The 22,652-nt window shown below is 44.7% G+C and overlaps 1 protein-coding gene across 1 annotated transcript in view; it reads left to right on the forward strand.

Moving 5' to 3' along the window:
- The first annotated feature begins 2,094 nt into the window (after positions 1-2,094).
- The window catches only part of NTPCR (nucleoside-triphosphatase, cancer-related), a 28,337-nt gene continuing 7,779 nt past the window's right edge, over positions 2,095-22,652 (forward strand). Inside the window, exons 1-4 of the mRNA XM_003797464.3 lie at positions 2,095-2,265; positions 7,509-7,671; positions 8,194-8,290; positions 20,041-20,250. Coding sequence (XP_003797512.1) covers positions 2,232-2,265; positions 7,509-7,671; positions 8,194-8,290; positions 20,041-20,250 — 504 coding nt within the window. The 5' untranslated portion in view covers positions 2,095-2,231. The remainder of the gene's footprint in view (positions 2,266-7,508; positions 7,672-8,193; positions 8,291-20,040; positions 20,251-22,652) is intronic.

The raw sequence follows: 22,652 nt of genomic DNA on the forward strand, positions 1-22,652 counted from the left end.
TACTTGGGAGGCTGAGGCAAGAGAATGGCTTGAACATAAGAGTTTGAGGTTGCTGTGAGCTGTGATGGCACAGCACTCTACCAAGGGCGATAAAGTGAGACTCTGTCTGAAAAAAAAAAGTTCTTATTTATGTCATCCTCTCTTTTGATGCTAATCTCGGGAGGCTGAGGTAAGAGAATCGCCTAAGCCTAGGAGTTGGAGCTTGCTGTCAGTTGCGACGCCACAGCACTCTAAGGAGGGCAATAAAGTGAGACTCTGTTTCTAAAAAATAAAATAAAGTTTACCCATGTAAACACCACCCAAATAATTCAATTTTAATGAGCATCCAACTGTGGAAGAATTTTCTGTTCTCTGAGACATCAATTCTGTGCCTCTGGATTCTATATGTCCTTGAGCTACTTAAATTGACACCATAATCCCAGGTACAGCATCAAAAGAAAAGAACCCAACTGTGGGTGACCCTTGCAAATCCAAACTGCTTTTCAGTGAAGGACAATGCCACATAACTAACAATTACAATAATATTTTGTGGTTGTACACAGGTTTTCTGTTTTTATTTTGGAAGCTCCTCCTATGTGCTTACTTTTGCTACATCCACTATTCATTTTTTCCAGTTTGCATGGAGGTAAAAAATAAGCAGAGGTGAAAGGCACTCCATTGCCAGTTGGGGTAACACATAATCTACTGTTGTAATAATACAGCATGTAAATATTGCAGAAATAATTGTGACAGCTATATTGTACTAATCTGACTTTTATCTAGATTTCTGTTTAACCAGCAAGAAGCTGAGGCCATCTGACTGGCATATATCACAGCTTAAAGGGGAAACAGGAGTTCCTTGGATTGTCAGAAACCAGTTAAATGGAGCACTCACTAAATTGCTTTCTCAGCCAGGATGAAGAGTGACTGAATACAAGACAAGCTGTGTACACGTTCCCCGAAAGAGTTTACAGGAAAATTTGGCCCAAGGTCATTGCCATTTCATTTCCTTGGCTGGAACAGTTGAAATGGCTAAGTGTGGCAGGGAAGCTACTTAATTCTTTGCAAGAGGAGGTCTCCCAGCTAGGTCTTGCATTGCTTTACACTTCAGTGAAGGTCAAGAGGGAACTGTCTTTCTATGGATGGCTGAAGATGGACAGTCTGTTCTCAACCCTAGAGGACTTTACTTTCTGGAGTTAAGAATAAAAAAAAAAAGAAACATGCTCAGGACTTGAAATTACTCCTGTTAAACAAGCTTTATAGGAGATCATTTGGACCAGTCTTCTGCATGAGGCCCTCGCAGACCAAATGAAATCAGAATTGGAGTCACTGAATAAAGTGCCATGTACTCAAACTGAATTTTAAGATGGTCAGCACAGCTTTCCTAAAAAGCAGGAGAGTCTAGTCAACCTGAGCTAGAGCAGTAATGAAGTCCCCTCTGACACTTAAGGCAAGTAACTTTGAAATGACCACTCTGCTTTTTGTTTGAAATGACCACTTTAGCCCTTTTCTGCCCATAAAGCCAATTTCCTCTGCTCAGCTCACTGGCACGCATCTTGTTTTTTACATTTATATTTTATTGTATATAATGAGGTATTGCCCGATTCTAAATCGTAAATAAAAGCCAAATGGATCTTTAAATTTTTGTCTGGAGGTGGAACCCAGGCATCAGGGCAAGTTTAAAATTCCCCAGATGATTCTACTCTGCAGTCATGGTTGAGAACGTGCGGCAAACATCTGGAATCCTTAGCAAGGTCTCCACTTCGAGGAACGCTCCCAGGACCCTTCTACAAAAGTGCAGTCCCCGCAGCCTGGGCGAACTCAGCTACCAGGGGAAGAACTTGGGTAACAGCGCTCACATGGCGAAGCAATGGTTTAGTAGCTTAGGTTCTTACGTACTTATCTCTGCAAACACTCACAAAGCCCGGAACTGAAAATGAAGTTCAGGGACCTCCTCCCACGGGAACGGTCCACCAACCTCCCGGGCCTGTCCCAGCCAGAGCAGCACAGGAGCACACGCTGCGGGCGGGGTGCGCATGCGCCGGCCTGTCTTCCCGCGAAGGTGCGCGCGCGCGCAGTGAGGGCGGTACTTCCGGTCGGAGCAGCACTGGGGGCGGGGCCTACGGCGTGAAGGAGGCGGAGCCTGGGCCGCGACCCCGGCCCGGCCTGACCTAAACCGCGACCGCGACCCCGACCCCGACCCCGACCCCGGACTGCGACCCTGACCGCGACCTGGGCCCCAATCCACCGGTATGGCCCGACACGTGTTCCTGACCGGGCCCCCAGGTAACTTCGCCGAGGTCTTCACTTCTGGGAGGCCGAGGGGGTGGGGAGCGCGCGGGCGAGGGCGACCCTGTGATCTAGGAGGCGGGGTGGCCAGCCCGGGGCAATTGGCCTGCAAAGTTTGCAACGGAAATAAAAGGCAGGCCTGGTAGTCTGAAGCCTGTGTACTCTTTCCCAGAAAACGTGACGGCAAAGACATGGGATCGATAGGATTGGAACGACCTGGCAGTGGGGCGCTGTACGGGCTTGGGTTTTAAGGTGCGTTCGGCAGCAGTGATAACTATGATCAGTACAAACAGTATTTCAAAACGTGTGCAACAGTGATGTAAAGTTGCCTCATTCCGTTGGTCATAGTCACAGGTGCGCCGTTATTGTGGCTCGTGGCTTACATTAATAATAAAAAGAAATGGGAAATCTCAGATAAAGGATAGCAAAACTCTCCTCCCCTCCATGAATTCCCTCCATGCATGAGGCCACAGGAGGGAAGCCAAGTCCTTATAGGATCCCCTCCCAGACGTCCCTGGTCCCTCCTAATGCCTATGCCAGATCCCTCAAGTGGATGGGCTGTGGCGCGCTCATCTGGGGTAGTGCGAGGTCAAGTGAGAGGCTGTAGGATATTCTTTTAAATCAAGGTGCTACCCATGGTTCAGTGTCACTAAAAGAAGAGCAGGAAGGTGGTGTCAGCATTCATAGGCTAAGGAAGAATGATCAATTAAGAATGGAAAAAATGATTTCAACCTGTTTGCAAGAGAGGCAGGTCTAATTTTGAAATTGGTTGCAGGTTCAAATAACAGATTGTAACCCTAAAATTCTATTTCGCTTTGATAATTATGTTTTGCTTTAGGTAGCAAAGACCATGCTTATTATTGCAGACTTGGGGATTTAGTTTACCAGACAGTGGGTGATGACTTCAGAAATCTTTGATATCCAAAGGCACCCCCAAATATTGTAAAGAACTGTCTTCTAACATTTAAACTTGGAATGCAGTTACTCAGGTTGGTCCCAAGTCACCTGTGTATTTCATAAAGATGACCTGTTACCGTGACTGTACTGGTGCTGGCTCTTTCTGCTTCCTTATCAAAATGTTATGTACTTGTAGTTGAAAGACTCAGATATTCCTTAAAGTCCACAAACCCACCCACTTTCTCTTTCTGCTTCTCTTCCTAATGTAGTTATAGTGTAACTTTCTTTAGCTCCTTGGCTATTGTTTATAGTATGACTGTGTAAAAGCTAATCACAATATGTAGTAGTCTATTATTTATTTATTCATTTTTTTATACACATCTTTTCTTCCCATTTGGAGTTAGTTTGGTGTTTTCGTTTACCGACTTTCCATCACCAACTCTACACCAATCTCTGCTTCTGTCTAAGTCTTCTCAACATATTCAGACCATCAGGTAATGTATCCTCCCGAAGAGCTCACTTTTGATTACATATACTCTCAGTGCCCCCAGGACTTAGCAGTTTACCCCAAATTCCAACAGTCTATCTGTGACTGATCTCGGAGGACTTTCTCTGGTCACTAGACCTTCCCTGGCATGCACTGGGAATGGAAGAATTCCCCGTCCCCCAGGATTAGCCTCCAACCCATGATTGGTGGAAGATAGTGGATAAATCCCACATCCTCAGCCCTTAGATAGGATAGTGTGAGCCACATGCCCTAGTTCATCCTCTAGGCTCCCCAGTGGGATGAAGCTCCCACTGCCCAGGATGGTAACCTGCTTTATAATTCACCAGTGGTGGTGTCCTTCCCTTTTCTGACTTTCTTACTTCTCTGTCACTGTGTAATGTTGTCACTTTCCAAATTAAACTACCTGCCTTTGAGTCTTTAAGGGTGTGCTTCAGGGAGAACCACAACCAAGTAATTCTGGAGCTTTCTGATTAACTGTTGCCTGTGCATGGTAGGCAGCTGTCATCTTGGGGTCTCCTCCCAGGCCACTTCTTAACCAGTGTAGACAGCACTGGGGTGGCAGCTTAACTAATGAAGATGAAAAAATTAACTGAAAGAAGATTTCTAGAGCTGAAGAAGTCAAAAGGGACTTGAGCTGAATGCTGCCTATCTATTGCTAAAGTCTACTCTATGTAACTTACAAGCCCCTGCAGTGTGCCCTCTGTGAACAGGAATTATTAAAGTTGCTACATTTTATCTTTTTCAAAATATAAATAGCATTGTTTTTTCTTAGAATAGGAGTAGTACCTATTCAGTATAAGAACAAAAACATAAGAAAGGTTTAGGGAAGAAAGTGACAATCGTGAAATTCCAACATACAGAAATCATTGTAAATCTTTGTTCTGTATTCTTCTTAAAATTTTCTTCTGTAGAAGAAAGTAATTCTTCACCTTTTTTAACAAAACTATATTAGAACAATACTGCGTAATTCTGCTGTTACTTAACTTGCTTTCCGCCCATGTTGCATGGTATTCTTGTGGATTTAGGTGCTGTTATACACAGGTGCCTTTGCTTAACTTTCTTTACTGGTTAACATTTAGGTGGTTTTCAGTGTTTTGTTTTTTTTTTTAATAAAGAATGCTACAGTGAGCATCCTGATTTACACATCTTTGTACTGTTGTCTGATTGTTTACTGAGCATAAATTCCTAGTCGTAGACTTGCTGTGGTAGTCACGTGCAAAGTGCTTTTCAGCAAAGGAAAACCAGCTTACACGTTCAAAATGCCCCCTGATTGCATTAAACAGACTCTTCAGGGGACTTTGCTCAAGCAGTCGTTACTGAAGGACAGAACTGGAGTTGGAAGTTGGTCATTTTGCATTCCACACCATTCTCTTACCAGCCCCATGTTCTCTGTGGCTCACTGTACCTGGAATGTTCTTGGTTGCTGTTCATGTTCCAGAGGGCCAGACGCTGTTATTTTAATGTGTCAGTGTGAGGTTTGAAGGAGAGATACATTAAGTATGAATAGTCATATCTTATTTTGAGGAGGTGCTTTGGGAGAGCCCTGCTGACCGTGTGGGTAGCCATAGAAATAGCATGGTTTGCAACTCCAGAGGATCTCCAAATAGCTCAACTGCAGACTTGCTAGAGGTTTTCCCTCTCTTTCCATTTTTAGGTAACCATGATGTCACTTACTTAAATTCATTGGGAATTTAAAAAAATATAAAAAAAAATAAAAATTGTGGGCTCAGCACCTGTGGCTCAAGCGGCTAAGGCGCCAGCCACATACACCTGAGTTAGCAGGTCCAAATCCAGCCTGGGCCTGATACCGGATTTTTAACACTGGATTTCCAGGCTCTTGGTCTCGATGTTTCGATGAATGAGCTGATGGACCATAGGACGAACAGTAAGTGAGGTTTTATTTACAGCTCATACAAAGAGCAAAACCTCCTTGCAGGGCAGGATGTAAGTGTTAACAACTCTTACAAAGACAGCCCTTACAAAGCCTCCTTGTAGAGCAGGATCAGCAGTAGAAGTGCCACAGCTCTCACTCCTTCTTCCTCGGAAGTCTGCAACAGCCTGCTGAAGTCTTGTTCTTCTGTTCTATCTTCCTGGCCGATCTGCGATGGTCTGCCCCCAGGCCCTCTGCTCAGGGGTCTTATATAGGGGTAATAGCTTAGCTTGACCAATCAGGAGTAGGATTGAAAATGGACCAATCAGGGATGCACCAGTATTTTCCCCTGATTGGCAGGTCTTCTGGTGCCTCTAGTAGGGGAGGAAAGCTGCCCTGTTTGCTCCAGCCTGCTGGTTCCTTTGCCGGCTGCTGCCACCAAGACAGAGGTGGCAGGTCCCCCAGGCCCTGCTCGGCTGAGCTGGCTGGGGCGCCACTTTTCCGGTATCTGGCCCACCAAACAACAATGATGGCTGCAACCAAAAATAGCTGGGAGTTGTGGTGGGTGCCTGTAGTCCCAGCTACTTGGGAGGTGGAGGCAGGAGAACTGCTTGAGCCCAGGAGTTGGAGGTTGCTGTGAGCTGTGATGCCACAGTACTCTACCCAGGGTGAAACCGTGAGGCTCTGTCTCAAAAAAAAAAAAAAAAAAAAAAATCGTGGTGACAGATAACGGCCCCTGTTGAAATGTATGGTCTTTAGTAAGTGTGTAGCCTTGGGTAAGTTACCCAGCCACTGGGGCCTCACCTTCTTCATCTTTAAAGCAGGGATAAGGATGGCAACTGTCTCAGAGGGCAGGTGTGAGAATGCCTGTAAAATTTGCTAGGACTTTATAGTATGTGGTCCCATAGTGCTAAGTAATTAGTTTTATTATGTGAGGTAGCACCTGTTGGTGCTTGTAAATACATCCGAGTTCATCAGAGTGGTCACCAGGCCAGGCTGACAGGAAGGAAAGGGCTAGAGATGGGGAGGCTGGAAGATGCAAATTTGGAAAGGGGTTGCGGGTAACCCCAAAGAATGTTTAGGGACCCTGGAGGAGGTGATGTTGAAGGAGATTGAGAATCTCATGGGACTACTCCTGTGAAAAAGTTTCAAAGTGACCATTTATTTGGTATTTAAGAGGCGCATTTTTAGAAGATGTAGTCATGAAGTCCAGGGAGAACCAAAACCCTGTTACGTGTAGATCTGTAATCTTTTGAAAGTTGGAGTCGTAAACTGACCCTGGCATGAGAAGTTTGCTTCCTAGGTGGAAAAGTGAAGATGGATTTTTCTATTAGGAGAAAATAAAAGCTTGTCTTGTAGGATGCAGATTGCACCTGAGAACATCATCCACGACCGCTCTCCTGGTTCTCTGACTGTGTATGTGACAAACCTCACAATGTTTCAGAATTTAAAAATAAACCTCAAGATATCATGTACATTTTCGTTATGCTTGTTTCTACTTAAGATTAAAAACTTTTAACACCTGGGGCAATCTAAATTAAAGTAAAATTACTATTCATGGCTCGGCGCCTATAGCTCAACCAGCTAAGGCGCCAGCCACCTACACCTAAGGTGGAGGGTTCGAATCCCCAGCCCGGACCCGCCAAACAACAATGACGGCTGCAACCAAAAAATACCCGGGCGTTGTGGCAGGCGCCTGTGGTCCCAGCTACTTGGGAGGCGGAGGCAGGAGACTCGCTTGAGCCCAGGAGTTGGAGGTTGCTGTGAGCTGTAATGCCACGGCACTCTACCCAGGGGGACAGCTTGAGGCTCTGTCTCAAAAAAAAAAAAAAAAAAATTACTATTCATAACCCCTGTTGTGGCCCATCCCCGGACCTGTAGTGGCCTCCTAAGAGTCAGCAGGTGCTGCGGCTGCTCACGCAGGAGAGCACCTCCTAACTGGCTCTTTTCCTTCTTTTGTTTTAGGGGTCGGAAAAACAACATTGATCCAGAAAGCCAGTGAGATTCTAAAGTCCTCTGGTGTGCCTGTGGATGGATTTTATACAGAAGAAGTCAGACACGGGGGGAGAAGAATAGGATTTGATGTCATCACGTTGTCTGGCTCTCGGGGGCCTTTATCTAGAGTCGGGTACTGAGATTTCATTTCTGTGTTGTCCTCGCATCTGTGTTTAGGGAGCTTTTCTGTTACGATTCGATAGGAGCTGAATTCACTGAAAGCAAAGACTGATGGGTCCTCGGCCCGGGGTGAGCCTGATTGTCTGGAAGACTCATGGGCCGTTAGAGATTTCTCAGTGAACGAAAACAGTATAAAGCAGTCATGTGACTTGAAACTTACTCTGCAGAGTCATAACCTCTTTTCACTTTGTGATTCTTAGCCCCATCTCTAGTGGTACTTTGTAGAGATAGTTGGTGCACTGGCTGCCTGGAGCCCCAGGGTCGGCCCGGCTGTCACACTGGGCTGTCACACTGCTCGGTGGAGAGACACTAAAGAGAACACGGAGCCACCTCAGCCTTGCACACCACCCCTTTCCGTGAGGGAGAGTTTTAGGGCCCAGGTAGCATCGTGTACAGAATGCAGAGGCCTGGTGGAGCAGCTTGGCCACAAAGATCATTGCAGGAGGCTTTCAACAAAGAATGTCTTTTCACTCAGATCGGACCCTCCACCTGGAAAACGGGAATGCCGAGTTGGCCAGTATGTGGTGGACGTGACTTCGTTTGAGCAGTTGGCGCTTCCAGTCCTGAGGAGTGTGAGTCCGTGGTTTCTGCTTTCTGAGTCCATCTGCTGGGGAATTGCTGGCCATGGGAAGAGAACGGCTTTTATTGTAAAAGGGAAGCCAGTTTTGTATTAATGGTTTAAAGTCTTCCAGTGATGGAGTCTTCAGGATAGGTGACCTAATTTGTGTCACTCCGAGTTACAAGTAAATTCCTATAAATTCAGCATATTTAAATATTTTAGATTTGAAAGGCTCTGATGCTGAACTACCAACATTCCCAAGGAGAGGTCTTTCCTCCATCTTCCCACGTTTGTCTCTTAATTGGTTTCACAATTAAGAACAATACAATTTGGGGAAGAGCAAACGTCATCCTGTGAAGTGATGGTCATAGTTACTGAAGGCCTCCCAGATCCTCGGAGCCCCTGACACTGTATCACTTTATTATCTTTTTTAAAAAAACATTTAAACAGACTTTAAAAAAAAAATTCCATCTTCTAATCTTAGGGAGAAAGCATTGGGGGGGATCTGGGAGGGATATTCTACGTGGTGGGAACAGAAACTCTAAGACCTCGGAGCCCTGAGGCAGGAGCCAGTGCAGAAAAAAGGTTGGAGAGGTGGGTGGGGCCGTGAGATGTAGGGCTTTGTGGACTGTGTTTAGGAATGTGGGTTTCATTTAATTCCTTACAGACTTAAACTATTTTGATTTACTTTTATGAAACCCTTTCAGAGATTTCCATGATGGCACGAATAAAGTCCAAGAGCCCTACTAACCTCTGACCTTCTCTCCCCCTTCTCCAGTCAGGCTGGCCCCGACCCCTTGCCCACACACGCCAGGGACAGCCTCAGGACCTTGGAACTTGCTGTTTTCTTTACTGGGCACACTGTCTTCCCAGATCTTTACCTCTCTATTCCCTACATTCAGAGCTCCGCTGAAATACTGAGTTGGTAGTCGCCCAAAGGCTGGCGAAGTGAGTGTAGCCTCTGATTTTGGAGGGCCGGCATTGTGTTCCTGTCCATTGTGGTAGGGGGCCGCTGCTTCTCAGAGACCACTGAGTTCTCCCTTCCTTCGTTTTCTCGTCTCCTCTTCCTGTGTCCCCAGTTCTTAATTCCTTCCTCCTGGAACTTTCCCTCTGGCCCTGTACTGGGGACTGTTGTGGCCGCTGGATTGTTTAGCAACAGAGAACTTAGTGCTTTTCTCTGTCGTTATTTTCCTATCAGATATATGCCTCTCTACTTAAATGTTCAAAAGGCAAGTGAAATACTTCAGATGAAGTTCCAAGTGACGATTCCGGCTTTGGGCACTGGGTCAACACTAGAATTGATTTTGCTTGTTGTGCTCAGACAGAACAGACTGGATCCTGGGAGGAGAGTGAGCACACAGGCACTCAACATCCTGCTGTGGATTATATAGGAGACCGTGTCCTGATTGGGTCAAGAGATACAATCTCTTTTTTAATTGAAAAATAAAGACGTGCACACTTCTCCCAGCTTTTATACTCTGATTACAGACACAGATGTTCATTTTACCCAGTCAGGGGTAATAGATTTCTTTTCTGGAGCAGAATTTTTCCTCCCATCACATTTTATTGGTGTAAAGAAAGGAGAAGGAATTAGTGTTTTACCTTATAATAAAAAAATAATAATAAAGTAGTAACTTGGCAACAAAAATAGGAAAGTATAAATACACAGTTTTTAACGCTGGCAATCAAAATGACCAAGAAAACTGGAAGGTTTAAAATCACACTCAGGCAGATGAGAGAAACTCTTTAATCAGGGGTACAGTTGGTTGCTTCATAATGCCCTAGACCTAGGGAAATACAAACTCCAACAGTAAGTTAAGAAATACCTATCCTGTGTAAGAAATTTCACTACGGGTGTAAGTTTGAGCTCGGTTTTTAAAGAACTATATACAAAAAGTAAGAAAAATACTTCTGTGATGGGGCCAGCAGGGCAGCGCTGTCTGCAGAGCGGTGTGAATGGCTGGGAGCCGCTGAGGGGGAGGCCCAGGCAGGGTCCGCGCCCATTTATGTTTGTGTTTTCAGGGTTATCTTGTTAACAGAGACCGAGCCAGGCTATCACCGGCACCTGTGAAAAACAAAGAAATGGGAAGAAGGTTTTCAAAAAGCCATTAGTAGGGTTGACTGTGGTTGATTTTTTTTTTTATTCTATTGAGTTCATCTTCATTTGTCAACATTTATTGTTTTTCTGAGCTAACATCAGTTCTGCATCCTCGTGGTAGAAAATTTCTAAAAAATGTAAAATAAAATAAAAAATAAGTGAATACCTCTTAATGTTATAGCAGGTTAGCTGTTCTTAGCACATTTTGTTTCTGCCCCCTTTCTATTCCTAGTTTGTTCATTCAGCCATTCGGAATTGGGAAATGCTAGAGATGGTTTTACAGGCTTGTAAAGTGGCGGTGGGACACGGGATGGTCTCACAGCGGGGTCTTCACGGGTTACTTCACACTTCACGGTACAGGGTTTCATCTCTGATTTAGTTTTTACTCTCTGAGGGTTGGGCATTTAGGTTATGCGTGATACCGAGGGTAACTTTACACAAATGCCCATGATCTGTGAGTCTGTTTCCGTAGCTGTGATTGTTTCCTGGGGAAGGGTCTCAGAGTGGACGTACTGGGTAGAGGGGTGCGAACCTCTGGGGTCTTGTCGCTGTTACCCTGATGGTCGTGTCCCTCTGTGCCCCGCTGCCACTGTGTGAGCGCATTTGTTCTGGGGCGCTTTTGCCAGCATTGAGTACTGAGCGGATTTTCTGTACAAATCTTTGCTTTGATTTGCATTTTTCAGTAGTAATGAGGTTGTTTTTCACTTGTTTATTTGATGTTTTCTTTCAATTATATTGTTCATTCATTGTCCCCTCCCTTTTTTTTTTTTTTGGCTTAGAGACCTTTTATAAGGCAGATAACCTTTCTTTATTTACTGATTTTTTTTTTTTTTTTGAGACAGAGTCTCACTATGTCGCCCTCAGTAGAGTGCTGTGGCATCGTAGCTCACAGCAACCTCAGACTCCTGGGCTTAAGCAATTCTCTTGCCTCAGCCTCCCAAGTATCTGGGACTATAGGTGCCTGCCACAATGCCTGGCTATTTTTTTTCTTTCTTTTTTTTTGTTTTTACAGTTGGCCCTGGCTGGGTTCGAACACACAACCCTCAGTGTATGTGGCTGGCACCGATAACGGACCCCGAACCTATTGATTCTATTTTTCTCATGTTTTCACTTTACTTTGGAGATTTCCTTTCCTTAGCATAGTCTGTGCTTATTCTAAATTAATAGGAAAGTCTATATGTTTCTTCTCTACTTAAAAAAAAAATTGTTTTTAATCCATCTGGATTTATTTTGAATGCAATACACAATGAAACTTTCAACTGAGTTTCTTATAGATACTTAGCCAGTTTATTAAAACTATCTGTTACCTAACCCCCTTTTAATTAGTTTATTATGTTCATTAATTATATTAAAATATCTATACTTGTATTTGTGTTTTTAGGGTTGTCTCCTCCTTCCCCTGAGTGGTTTGAGTCTTGCATCAGTATTATACTGTTTTAATTACTGTGGGAATTATTTGTATTATTCCTCAAGAATTATCTTACTCATTCTTGTTCATCCCATTTTCCAAACTGCAGTAATATTGGAGGTGATAGTGGAAGGGGCAAGTTAGTAGGCGTAGTAACAACTACTGGATGCAGACCATGTGCCCCGCACAAATCCATTTGATGCTCAGAATACTAATACTGTATTCCTATTTTACAAATGAGGGAGCCGAGGCCAGGAGTAGAAAGTAACTTACTCAGGGATACCTAACTCACAAGTAGTAGAGTCGTCATGAACTATAGAATCAAGACTTTATTATTCATTAGAAAATGAATAATAGAATAGTAGAATAGAATACTCTTCCTTATATGGAAGGATTGAAACTATATCAAACTATAGTTATTTTTATATAAAGAACCTCTTATTTCAGAAAATCTTTATTCTCTACTGGTAAAAACATAGTCATCTCTCTCCATTTCTTTCTTTAAAATGTTCTTGGAAAGGTTTTTCATAGGCCTCTTGTATTCTCTCATGCTACTGTAATTGGGATTATTTTTTCAGCTTTCTAATGATCAAGGCTGATAGGAGAATGTTGCCATTTTTCATAATGGTATTTTTGACAGCTACACTAAATGCTTTATGAAAATTTGATGCAGTCTAAGAGCTAACATTTTACTGGTTTTCAGTACATCTCCCACTCACACAAAAAGATCGCAGGAGATTAGTGTTTTAAAGAACAAGAGTGTTGTTTTCTAGGCTGAATAGTGTCATTTCTTGCAAAGATCCATGAAAGGAATAATAAGCTAAAATCAGAATACCCAGTGCAAACCAACATAGTTTGAACCTTCTAGTTCCCTGTTTTGATCAAAATAAGGCTTTAAAGAATATTTCTTTCTGAGAACAGGATCTGCTTTTGCTTCTGAAACAGATGCTTCAGAGAATCTTCAAACTGCATTTGAAGGCCAGAGGACTCCTGTCCAGGGAGAATGATTATCATTTTCTGAACTCCTGACACAGAAGTGCCACTCAGTGTTTCAGGCCACTGGGCTTTAGGAAGAATTCAGAAAGATCAAGTTACCGTCAGGATTCATTCTTGAGAGTTGCCGAGAGCCGGCAGGGCTGCAATCTCTTTGTGGTTCGCAGGTGTGGCGTTTGTCTTTCTGGACTCTCCTTTGTGTGTCTCTACCTCGTAGCACGCATATGTTACAGCAGCAGCCAGGGGGATTCAAAGCTCCCTGGTGCAAACGTAAAAATCAATTTTAGAATTGTCAGTAAAGACATTCCTGCAGTGACTCCAAATAGGAGTATGGACTACAAATTCATTACGCAGTTGGTCCCGGTCACTTTGTGGGACGGGTCCCGGCAGACTTTACTAGCAATCGCTGTGATTTGCACTGGGCAGGGACTGCGGCTTCACGTCTGCACACTGGTAGCCTTGGTGAAAGGCTGAGCAGGCAACTCTAGAGAAAAGCAGCACAGAAAGTCACACACACCATCAACAGGACGGGGGTTGGATTTGTATAAACTGCTGCCTTTTCCCATTGACTCGGCTGCTTTGTCCTGTTCCCAACTCTTCCTTCCCTCTCTCCTCCCATACACGTTAGTCTGAAGGTCCACATTCCATTAGAAGAAAGTTCACACAACGTGAGCTGGTTTTCTTCTTGACTCTGATGCTGACAAAGTGCCCGGAGTGCGTTTTCCTCTTTTCGTACGGCCTGTTTGCTTGGTGCTTTATCTTCATATTGTCTGTATTCATGGAAGTCGTACTCACCTAAATCTCCACCTACCAGAAAATCAGAGTCCCAGCAGTGTATTTATTTCATACAGTGTATTCTCTGAATTTACTGATTCTTATTTTTTTAAACTTCATTTGGATGTAATTTTACTTCTAGAGAAAGTTCCAAGAATAATAGTGCAAGCACACCTGGATAGTCATTATCCAGAGTCACCTGTTCTTGTCCTTTTAACTCACTTGCCTTACTGCTTACTGACTTTCCGTGTGTGCACACGCAGGCTTATGTTTGTAAAAATACAGAAATTGCAGGGAGCAGGTGACCATGTGACAATATCTTGCCATTATCAGGGTGCTTCATTCCTAAATCTTCAGTATGCTTTTCCTGAAAATAAGGATCTGCTCTTACCTGATTGATACTGGTATCAATTTTGGTAAATTTACTTGGTGACAACAATCCAGGATGGGTGTCCAGTTTTGCCAGCTGACTCCCTAGTCCCCTTTTAACGTTTCTTTGCCACCAGTTTGGGATCCAGGCTAGGTTAAGTATTATACTTAGTCATCAAGTCTGTATAGCTTCCTTTCATCTGGAACATTTCCATTGTCATTCATAGTGTTTCATTGATACTTTTTAACTATACAGTTCTATTTTAATAGAACTTACCTCTTTTGGAGATTTTGGGGTGTTTCCTCATTCCTGCAGCTGGAACACTGCGTTAGTGATGACGCATTCTTCATGAGGGTCTTATCTGGAGCCCTGTGATGTTCGGTGGTACTAATTTTGATCGCCTGATCAAGAGAGTGTCCAGTTTCTCCTCTGTACAGTTACTGTGTTTTGAAACAAACTAATGAGCAGTGAGTGGAGATGCTTTAAGACCCCACGTCCCCTCCTCATCAGATTCCCCCTAGCCAATTCTAATTTTGCCTGAACTTTATTAGATCATCTTAAGATAAAAATAATTTTCTCTTGAGGCTTTAATTGGCAAGTCAATTTAACTACTCACTTTTGAAATATGCTCTAATGAGGTGAGCATTACATTATTAACAAATATAAAATTACTACGCATTGAAAAGCTGAACTACAACAACCATGGTAGTAGATTTTTCCCCCTGCTCTGAGCTGTACTTCTATTTGTACCCTGTTACCTCTGTTAGTTAGGAAGGTCAACACCATCTTACTATAGCAGAAATAATACTTTTCTCTCCTCCAGACATTTTTAATAAAGAAAATGATACCAGGCATCAGAAATACCAAACATCTGTCTAAAGTTTAAATATTGATTAAAATTTTTGTTAAGCAAGTGCAAGATTCTTTTAAAAATTTCATCTTTGTAAATACTGTCAGATGATACGGAGGTGGCAGGAGTTAGGATGCGATAGAGTACGGGTTGAGCTCGTCCGCCGTGGACACAGAGGTCAGCCCCTGGCCAAGTAGAGGCCCCCTTACCTTGAGCCGCGTCTGCCGTGGACACAGAGGTCAGCCCCTGGCCGAGTAGAGGCCCCTTACCTTGAGCCGCGTCTGCCGCTCCGCAGCACCGTTCTGTGTGCCTGGCTTGATGGCGGATGCTCGTGGTACTGCTCTCAGACCCAGAATATGGAGTCCTTTTTGAGTAATTTAGAGCAATACAGTTACTCCAAATAAATCAAGGTCTTGGGTTTATGCTTCTGTAGGTTCCTAGAAACTGGAGAACAACGAAGCAGTTTCTGCCAGGATGTGTGAGTTTCTGGGATATGGTTCTCACTTCAATGAAAGTGTGCAGGTGTATCACGCACAGGACCGGGAGGGGCTTTGCAGTCAGGGGATCCTGGGTTTTACTCCAGGTTTGTCATCATGCTTTCAGCAACTTTGGAGAAGTCGCTTAACTCTTGACTTTGTTTTTCCATCTGTGAACAGAGGTGCTGATCCATGCTCTGTGGAGGTGCTAGGAGGACCGGGCGCAGTCATGCTTCTGAAGTGCATAGCCCTTTACTCCTACAGGGCGCTAAGCAGAGTGGGAGTTCTGCTTATTTGCCTTGAGGAGCTGAGTGAGGTGGTGGGTGGCAGTACTTTGGGAGGAGACTCCCATCACAGTTCGGTTTGTTAGCTGGGGAGCTGGGGGCCAGAGTGGGGCTGTAATCCGTCATGGAGTCCAGGAGCTAAATGCCCAGTCTGGTCCCTGGGCACCAGGATCACAGGGAGTCCTGGGTTCCTCATCCACTGGACTGACTGTCAGCCAGTAGGTGCTGTTTCAGTCCCAGGATAGTTCCTGTACCTTGGAAAACACCATGGGCGCCAGTCGGGTGCTCCTTGATCATTAGCCCTGAAAAGCCATTTGTGACATCCAGGAAGAATCGAAGAGCGAGTCTGTCTGAGCCCAGAGGCGGGATCTCTGGCATAACTGGGCAGCAGCTTCTGCCCAGAATGTGCCCAAGGGGGCAAGGGACAGCCTGCAAGGCGCCATCCCAGTCTAGACATCTTCTCCTGACTGTCCCCTGGGGATACACAATCCACATGCCACCAGACAGCGGAGGGGTTGGAATAAACACATACTTTCTGACTGGAGTCTTGCATTTTTAGCTAATAACTTGGGGCGGGGGGTTGGGGAATCCTGGGCTGGCTTAGAGGTGCTGCCGTTAGCACCGTGCGCCTTTCTGCGTCCCGGAACTCAGAGCTGTTTGGGAGAAGGGCTAGTTCTGCTTCCTGTCTGCCACACAGCCCTGCACCCTCTCCTGATTTAAATCCTTGCCATCCCAGACAGGCAAGCTCTGAAGCTGGTCTGTGTATATCTGATTTAAAAACCAAAAAAGAAAAAGGAAAGAAAGAAAAATAATTGTCACCAGAAGTATTTCTTATGCATATTAATTCAGAGTAAGTCAGAGAGCTCTTTAATTAGCTTGCTCCCAGTTCAATATTTAGGCTAAATGAAATTGATTTTTTATATTTATATTTTCTTTGTATTTTTGAAAGTACATCCAAAGATAAACAAAGGACCAAAAGAAAGAAAAAATTACACTGTATTAGGTCCCTGGTACTGCTGATAGGAAGATATTTGCTCTAAGACATCTGATCTTTCTGGAAAGCAGACTGGATGAGTGTGACCAACACTATAAAATTATTCATAGCTTCTGCTGCCGCCGGTCAATTTGAGGACTCTATTTCAAGGAATATCTTACCCCTAGAATAGGAGAACTAAAAGTGTACTTTGGATGAAGAAGTTTTTCTCACTCTTCATGTCTGAAATTTATAATCAGCTGAAATGTAAGCCTGAGAGGGGTGTGGCCTGGAAGGTGGCGAGTGACGCCGACTGCTGGGAAGCCCTGGGAAGCGGCACTGCCTGTTGTGCTCCGGGGAGAGGGTGTGAGTGTTGGAAAGGAAAGGGCGCTGCCCAGATGGCGTGTGCACCCCAGATGGCGTGTGCACCCCAGATGGCGTGTGCACCCCAGATGACGTGTGCACCCCAGATGGCATGTGCACCATGATTATAACCATGGAGCTGAGAGCTACCTGCTGTTCTTCATGGTCTCCCCCTGCCAGCAGCGAGTCAGGTGAAGGGACCCCAGATCACTGGTCCTCCCCGCTGGGAAGCCAGACTCCTCCTGATCATGTCACACCTGGGCCCCTCCCGGGGTGTGGCTGTGTCTTCCTGGGCTCAGAGTTTAGAATGTAAACACTGCCTCACTTTTTATTTTCCTCTGAAGCTGTTGCTCGAATTTAAATAGCAATAAAATAGTTTTGAACATAGTGGTGGTTCTGTTTCCGGTTCTCCTCCATGTCCATGTGCTATTTAGGAAAATAAGCTCCATGTTCCCAGGCTGCCAAGCAGCTCTGCGGCCAACATCCTCTCAGTTGGGTATGAAAAACTTGGATTTTTTAAATTAAAAATTGCAGGCTTATTTTTGAGGTTCCTGAAGTTCTTCAATTATAAAAGTGTCTAATTCTGGACAGACTGGCAATTTTATATAAGCTAAGGTTTTAAAGTGAGCAGTTTTAATTGGTAGGACATAATGAATGCATGTGTGTTCGAATCTCTTTGTGCTGAAACTTAAATAATAATATAGATGAGCCGTCACTGGTGAATGTTCTAATCTGCAGAATTGCAGGCAGGTTGGTTGTGCCCTGTGTTTTACCCCTACGTGTGTGTGTTTACGACCACGGCCACGTGCATTTGACTACCCATGTAGATACATCCAGGTAAATCAGTGTGTACGTACACACGCCTGTTCCTTCATATCATGTCTCTGTGTCTGATTTGGCACCTTTCAAGACTGTCCTTTTGAAATGCCAGAATAGTTTTATTTGACCGTTAGACGGTAGCCTCCTGAAAGATGGCATTTACCATCACTGATTGTTTCTGGAGATCGCAGATTATCCTGAATGCTTTTTGCTGAGAGTCCGGTCAGTTGGAGCAACTTGCTCCTAGGAAGTCAGAAGCTCGTGTGGGTTTTTTTGTTGTCACAGATAGGTGACTGATAGTTGTTTTTTTCTCCCAACTTTGGCATTCATTTTTGAAGAGAACTCCTGGAATATATAGTGACTTACTCTACAGATTCTCTTCCACCCCACCAGTGGAGGGCAGCGTTGGCCCCTTTAGTTAATTCTTGGCTCTGGGGCATCACTTAATTTTGTAGGAAAGGTAAAGATAACAGCATCTTGTCCTTGTCCTAAGAGGGGAGACCAGGCAGGTGTACAGAGAAACTCAATAGCAAGGTACAAATGAAGTGCGTGAGAGACAGCAGCGTGATTGTTGTTCAGACCTCCCTTGGCCAGTTGCTGTGGACCCCTCCTTGGTCTTTCTGCTAGTAAGATGAATAGAAAATACTTTATGTGTGTGTGATATTAATTGGGAAATAGAGTACCAGTTATGTACAGGTCTGAAAACACTACTCCAAGTCTTCTCTGCAGTCACGCCTGGAGCGCAGACCCCACTGTCTCGTTCTGTGTATTCTGAAAGATGTCTCGTGTGTGCTCCTGACGCCGCGCAGCTGCCAGTCTTTGTAGCACAACTTGGATCATTCATTCGGCTGTGGGACAGAATCCTCACCCATCTCTGTACCATTCGGGCTCTCAGGATCTGGCACCACAGTCCATCCATCACTGGCTGCTGCTGGTTGGGACGTGCCCCCAACCACCAGCCACACTGTATCGGACTTTGCCTTTGCATTTAGAATTTGAGCAAAATCTGCCTTAACTCCAACATGTCCTCCGGACTGTAATGTATCGTTATTTAAGAGTCTAAGAACTATAGTAAGGAATACTTTGAATAGCAGATTTACATTCAGTTTTCAAAATAGTCATCTTTAGAAACACATAGAAAATGTGTATTTGTATTTGGTGCTCAGCATTCATTGAGGTGTTGTTTATTTGTTCTCTATGTCCCTTTAATGGAGGAACCAATCAGACTCTTACTTTCTCTTGGAAGGCTTTTGAGACAGGACATGTGTAATACTTCTATGTAACTACCTCAAAATTTAGCCACTGAAGACAACGGATACTTGTTATTTTATATAGTTTCTGAGGATCAGAAATCCAGGTACAGCTTAGCTGGGTGGTTCTGGCTCAGAGACGCTCCAGAAGCTGCAGGTAGCTGGAGCCCTGGTCATCTGAGGCTGGGCTGGGAAGGGCCTGCTTCTGAGCACACTCAGTTCCCCTTGGCTGCTGCGTGAGGCCTCACCCTGTGGAACGTGTCAGCCACCTGAGCGTCCTCACGACATGGCAGCTCCCTTCCCCCCAGATGAGAGGTTCAGGAAAGGGAGCCCAAGACAGATACAGCATTCTCATTTCAAAAATGCCGTACTTTCATTTCTGCTGTGTTGCAGTGGCTACTACACGGGAAGAGATGAATGCACAAGGGTGTGAATCCCAGGAGCCAGGGACCATTAGAAGGCAGTCTCGGAGGCTGCCTGCCTATTCCCAGTGGGATTTCCAAAGAAGTAATGGACATAAATCAGAATAAAGTCATTAGAAAGGATGTCTGAGATTTAAAGGGCACAATTATCCTTTTTTTTTTCTTTTAATCAAGATTCTTTTCCTTTTAATTTTCACTTCCTTCTATCAGCTCTTCTAGACCACATTATGGAATACAGATCATGGCATCTGTCTGTAGCAGGTGTCTCCTCCCCAGTACACAGGGAGTCTCATATGACTTAAAATTTCTTCTGAAAAAGAGGCCAGTTTTAATAATAAGGTCTCCCAGGCTTGCTATCTCATTTTTTTTAAACCTGAGGTATTTGGGTCTATTTACATATACTTATTTTGGGGTATATATAAATAAAAGTTTGGTATCATCGGAATCATTCTAGAGGAATAAAAATTGCAGGAAAAACTTGGTGCGTCAGGGAATTGAATTTTTCGAGTGCTGCAGTCTCCAAGGCAGCCCCTCTAGATTTGTTCTCTAATTATTCTCTCCACTTGGATATCCAAGTTCACTGATTCAGACTGATGTGGTTTGGGAATGACTGGGGGTGGAGCCCATGGGCCCTTTGATTGATGTGACTTTGGTGTCCCATCCAGTGTCTCTGTCGTCCTCAGGCAGGTTCCAGCAGCAGTCCAGGGCAGAGAGTGTGTGTCATCGATGAGGTTGGGAAAATGGAGCTCTTCAGTCAGCCTTTCATCCAAGCTGTTCGTCAGACTCTGTCCACCCCAGGGACTGTAATTCTTGGCACCATCCCTGTCCCTAAAGGAAAACCGCTGGCCCTTGTGGAAGAAATACGAAACAGCAATGACGTGAAGGTGTTTAATGTGAGTACGGCCAGTCCTCTGATCTGTGGAAATGGAGCCGATGGTCTGAACAGCAGATGGCTCTCAAATATATCTTTGGCTTTGCATTACCATTTTCCCCCTCCCATGCTGGAATATAGGTGAGTGTAATTTTATAGAAATGTATAGAACGTAAACTGTACCTCTGCTTGATGCAAAAACAAACTGATTTGTGGGGGCACCAACCACCAGCAATCTCAGCTGCCTAGGCTGGTTTCTTCCACCCCCACCGGGTGCAGGACGTCTCCAGCATCAGAATCCTCGGGTCTAAGGTGCCGCTTCTAAACAGATCTCTTCTCAGATTGGTAGGTCAGGTCAGAATATTGAGGCAGGCAAGAAAGAATGGTTTTGTTTGAAAAATTTCCCTTTTAAACTGACCCATGCGTACTTTCAGGGAGAGGAGGCTGTGGCTGCAGCTGGAGCTCTGGCCAGTGGATCTGCCCACAGGGATGGAGACGTTCTGTCCGCAGCGTTCAGTACAGTGGCCACAGGCACATGCGGCTGTTCATGTTTCAATTAGATAAAATTGGAAATGCGTGTCTGAGTCACACTGGCACATTTCAGGCGCTCAGCAGCCATGCGTGGCTGCCGTGGTGGGTGGCGCAGCTCTAGGTCCGCTGCTCACCGTGATGTCAGGCAGCCTGGGGCAGCATGTGAGATGAGCACATGCCCTGACCTAGGAACCCAGCTCTCTGCAGGGTGGGCCCCGTGATCTCGGTTTCTAAGCAAGCTGTCAGGGGACTCTTAGGCACCCTCAAGTTGAGAAGCACTGCCATAGACCACGTGTGAGAGATGAGGCGTGGGAGCATGTTAAGCAGTGGCAGTGTCTGAGATGCTGGTGAGGACGCTTGAGGCATTGCTGGCACTTGGCCTACGTCCTTGTCTGTCTCCTGCCATTGTCTCTCTGCTTCCCTCTCAGTTGTATTTTTTCTTGTCGCCTTGACTAGTGTGTATGTCAGTGACAGCAGTGGTCTTAGCTGAGTCCCCTTAATACCTCTGACTCCCACTCTCAGTTTAAAAGCTCCCTGGCCTGCAGGTGACAAGTGAACAAGTCATGTAGGTAGGGCCACACTCGTTGGGGAGTCGAGTGAGTCCCTATGAGCGCCACTGATTAAAATGCCACCATGGCCCCTGACCCTAGTGGGACGTCTACATGTTGCCACCAAAGTATCCTAGGTTGTGGCAATAAACAACTGTTAGGGTTAGGCCAGCTGGACTTGGAAAACCATCTGTCCGTTCTTTATTCATTCAGTCATTTCGAAATGTCATCTAAATGAACGTCTCTGTGCTAGGCATCATTCTGAGTCTTGGGGATACTGTGGCAAACAAGACCTACCAAGTCCTTGCCCTCGTGGAGCTTACGTTCTAGTGGGAGAGCTCAATACCAAAATCATAAGCAGGCAAATTAAGTAATTTCAGTTATGATAAAGCCAAAGAAAATAAATGAGGGCAATATGGTAGTTTGGGGCAGGAGTAGAGAGAGGATCAGGGAAGAGTCTCCCCAGGGAAGTGACATTTAAGTTGAGATCCCTGCAAGTCAGTCTTCAGTGACAACCTTAAACAGTCTCTGCTCTCTTGACTTCAGCGTTTATGTTGCCTTCTCTGAGTCTGACTTTACGTCGCCCCCACATTAGAATTTTTGGTTGTGGGGCAGTGAATAGTGAAAAATCATGAAGGAAAATTAGATTTCTTGTCAGGTTCCAGCCTGGAAGACTCAGAAGTGTCTGGTATTAAACTCCAGGAATTAGCCCTCTCTGCAAGCTAATTCAATCTAAAAATCTTAAAGGAGGGATTGAGGGGAGTTGACTATTGTCTTCAGAAATAAGTATGTCTTAAGTTAATACCACATTTCCTTCCCTAAGACTAGAAATCATCATCCAGGCGAGGTAATCATTGCTCCTAATCTTCTGTAAGTAGAGTGATTAGCTTTGAGTTAATTATGTAAGTGAATGAGGCAAACATACATTGTTATTTTTGTGCTGCCTTGTGGTTTGTGTCGTCCTTTTCCTGTTTTAAATGAAGTGCATTTTCTTGATCTGCAAATCTAAGAGTTGGATATAGTCTTGGAGCAAGCAGATGTCCCAGGGAAGTGGTTCTTTGGTGGATTTTTGAAGGAGGAAATGGGGAAAAGAAGGCAGAGTATTCCAGGTAAGAATATAAGATATGTAAAGGGTGGACGCAGCCTGCCTTCCTTTGCTGTGAGGTGAGGAGGCATAGTGGGAAGATGGGGCCGAGCTCATGATATGGGGAAAGTACCAGTACACCCTGCAAAGTTAGTAATATGATCTAGGCTTATTGTTCTTCATAGTGTTGGATGAACAGAGCATTATTTTTCCAAAAAACACCTGAGAATATAGCCAGTTCTGGACAAGATGGAACAGACC

Source organism: Otolemur garnettii, unplaced genomic scaffold, assembly GCF_000181295.1.
Source record: "Otolemur garnettii isolate 467f Iridium unplaced genomic scaffold, OtoGar3 scaffold00116, whole genome shotgun sequence".
In the NCBI taxonomy this organism is placed as follows: Eukaryota; Metazoa; Chordata; class Mammalia; order Primates; family Galagidae; genus Otolemur; species Otolemur garnettii.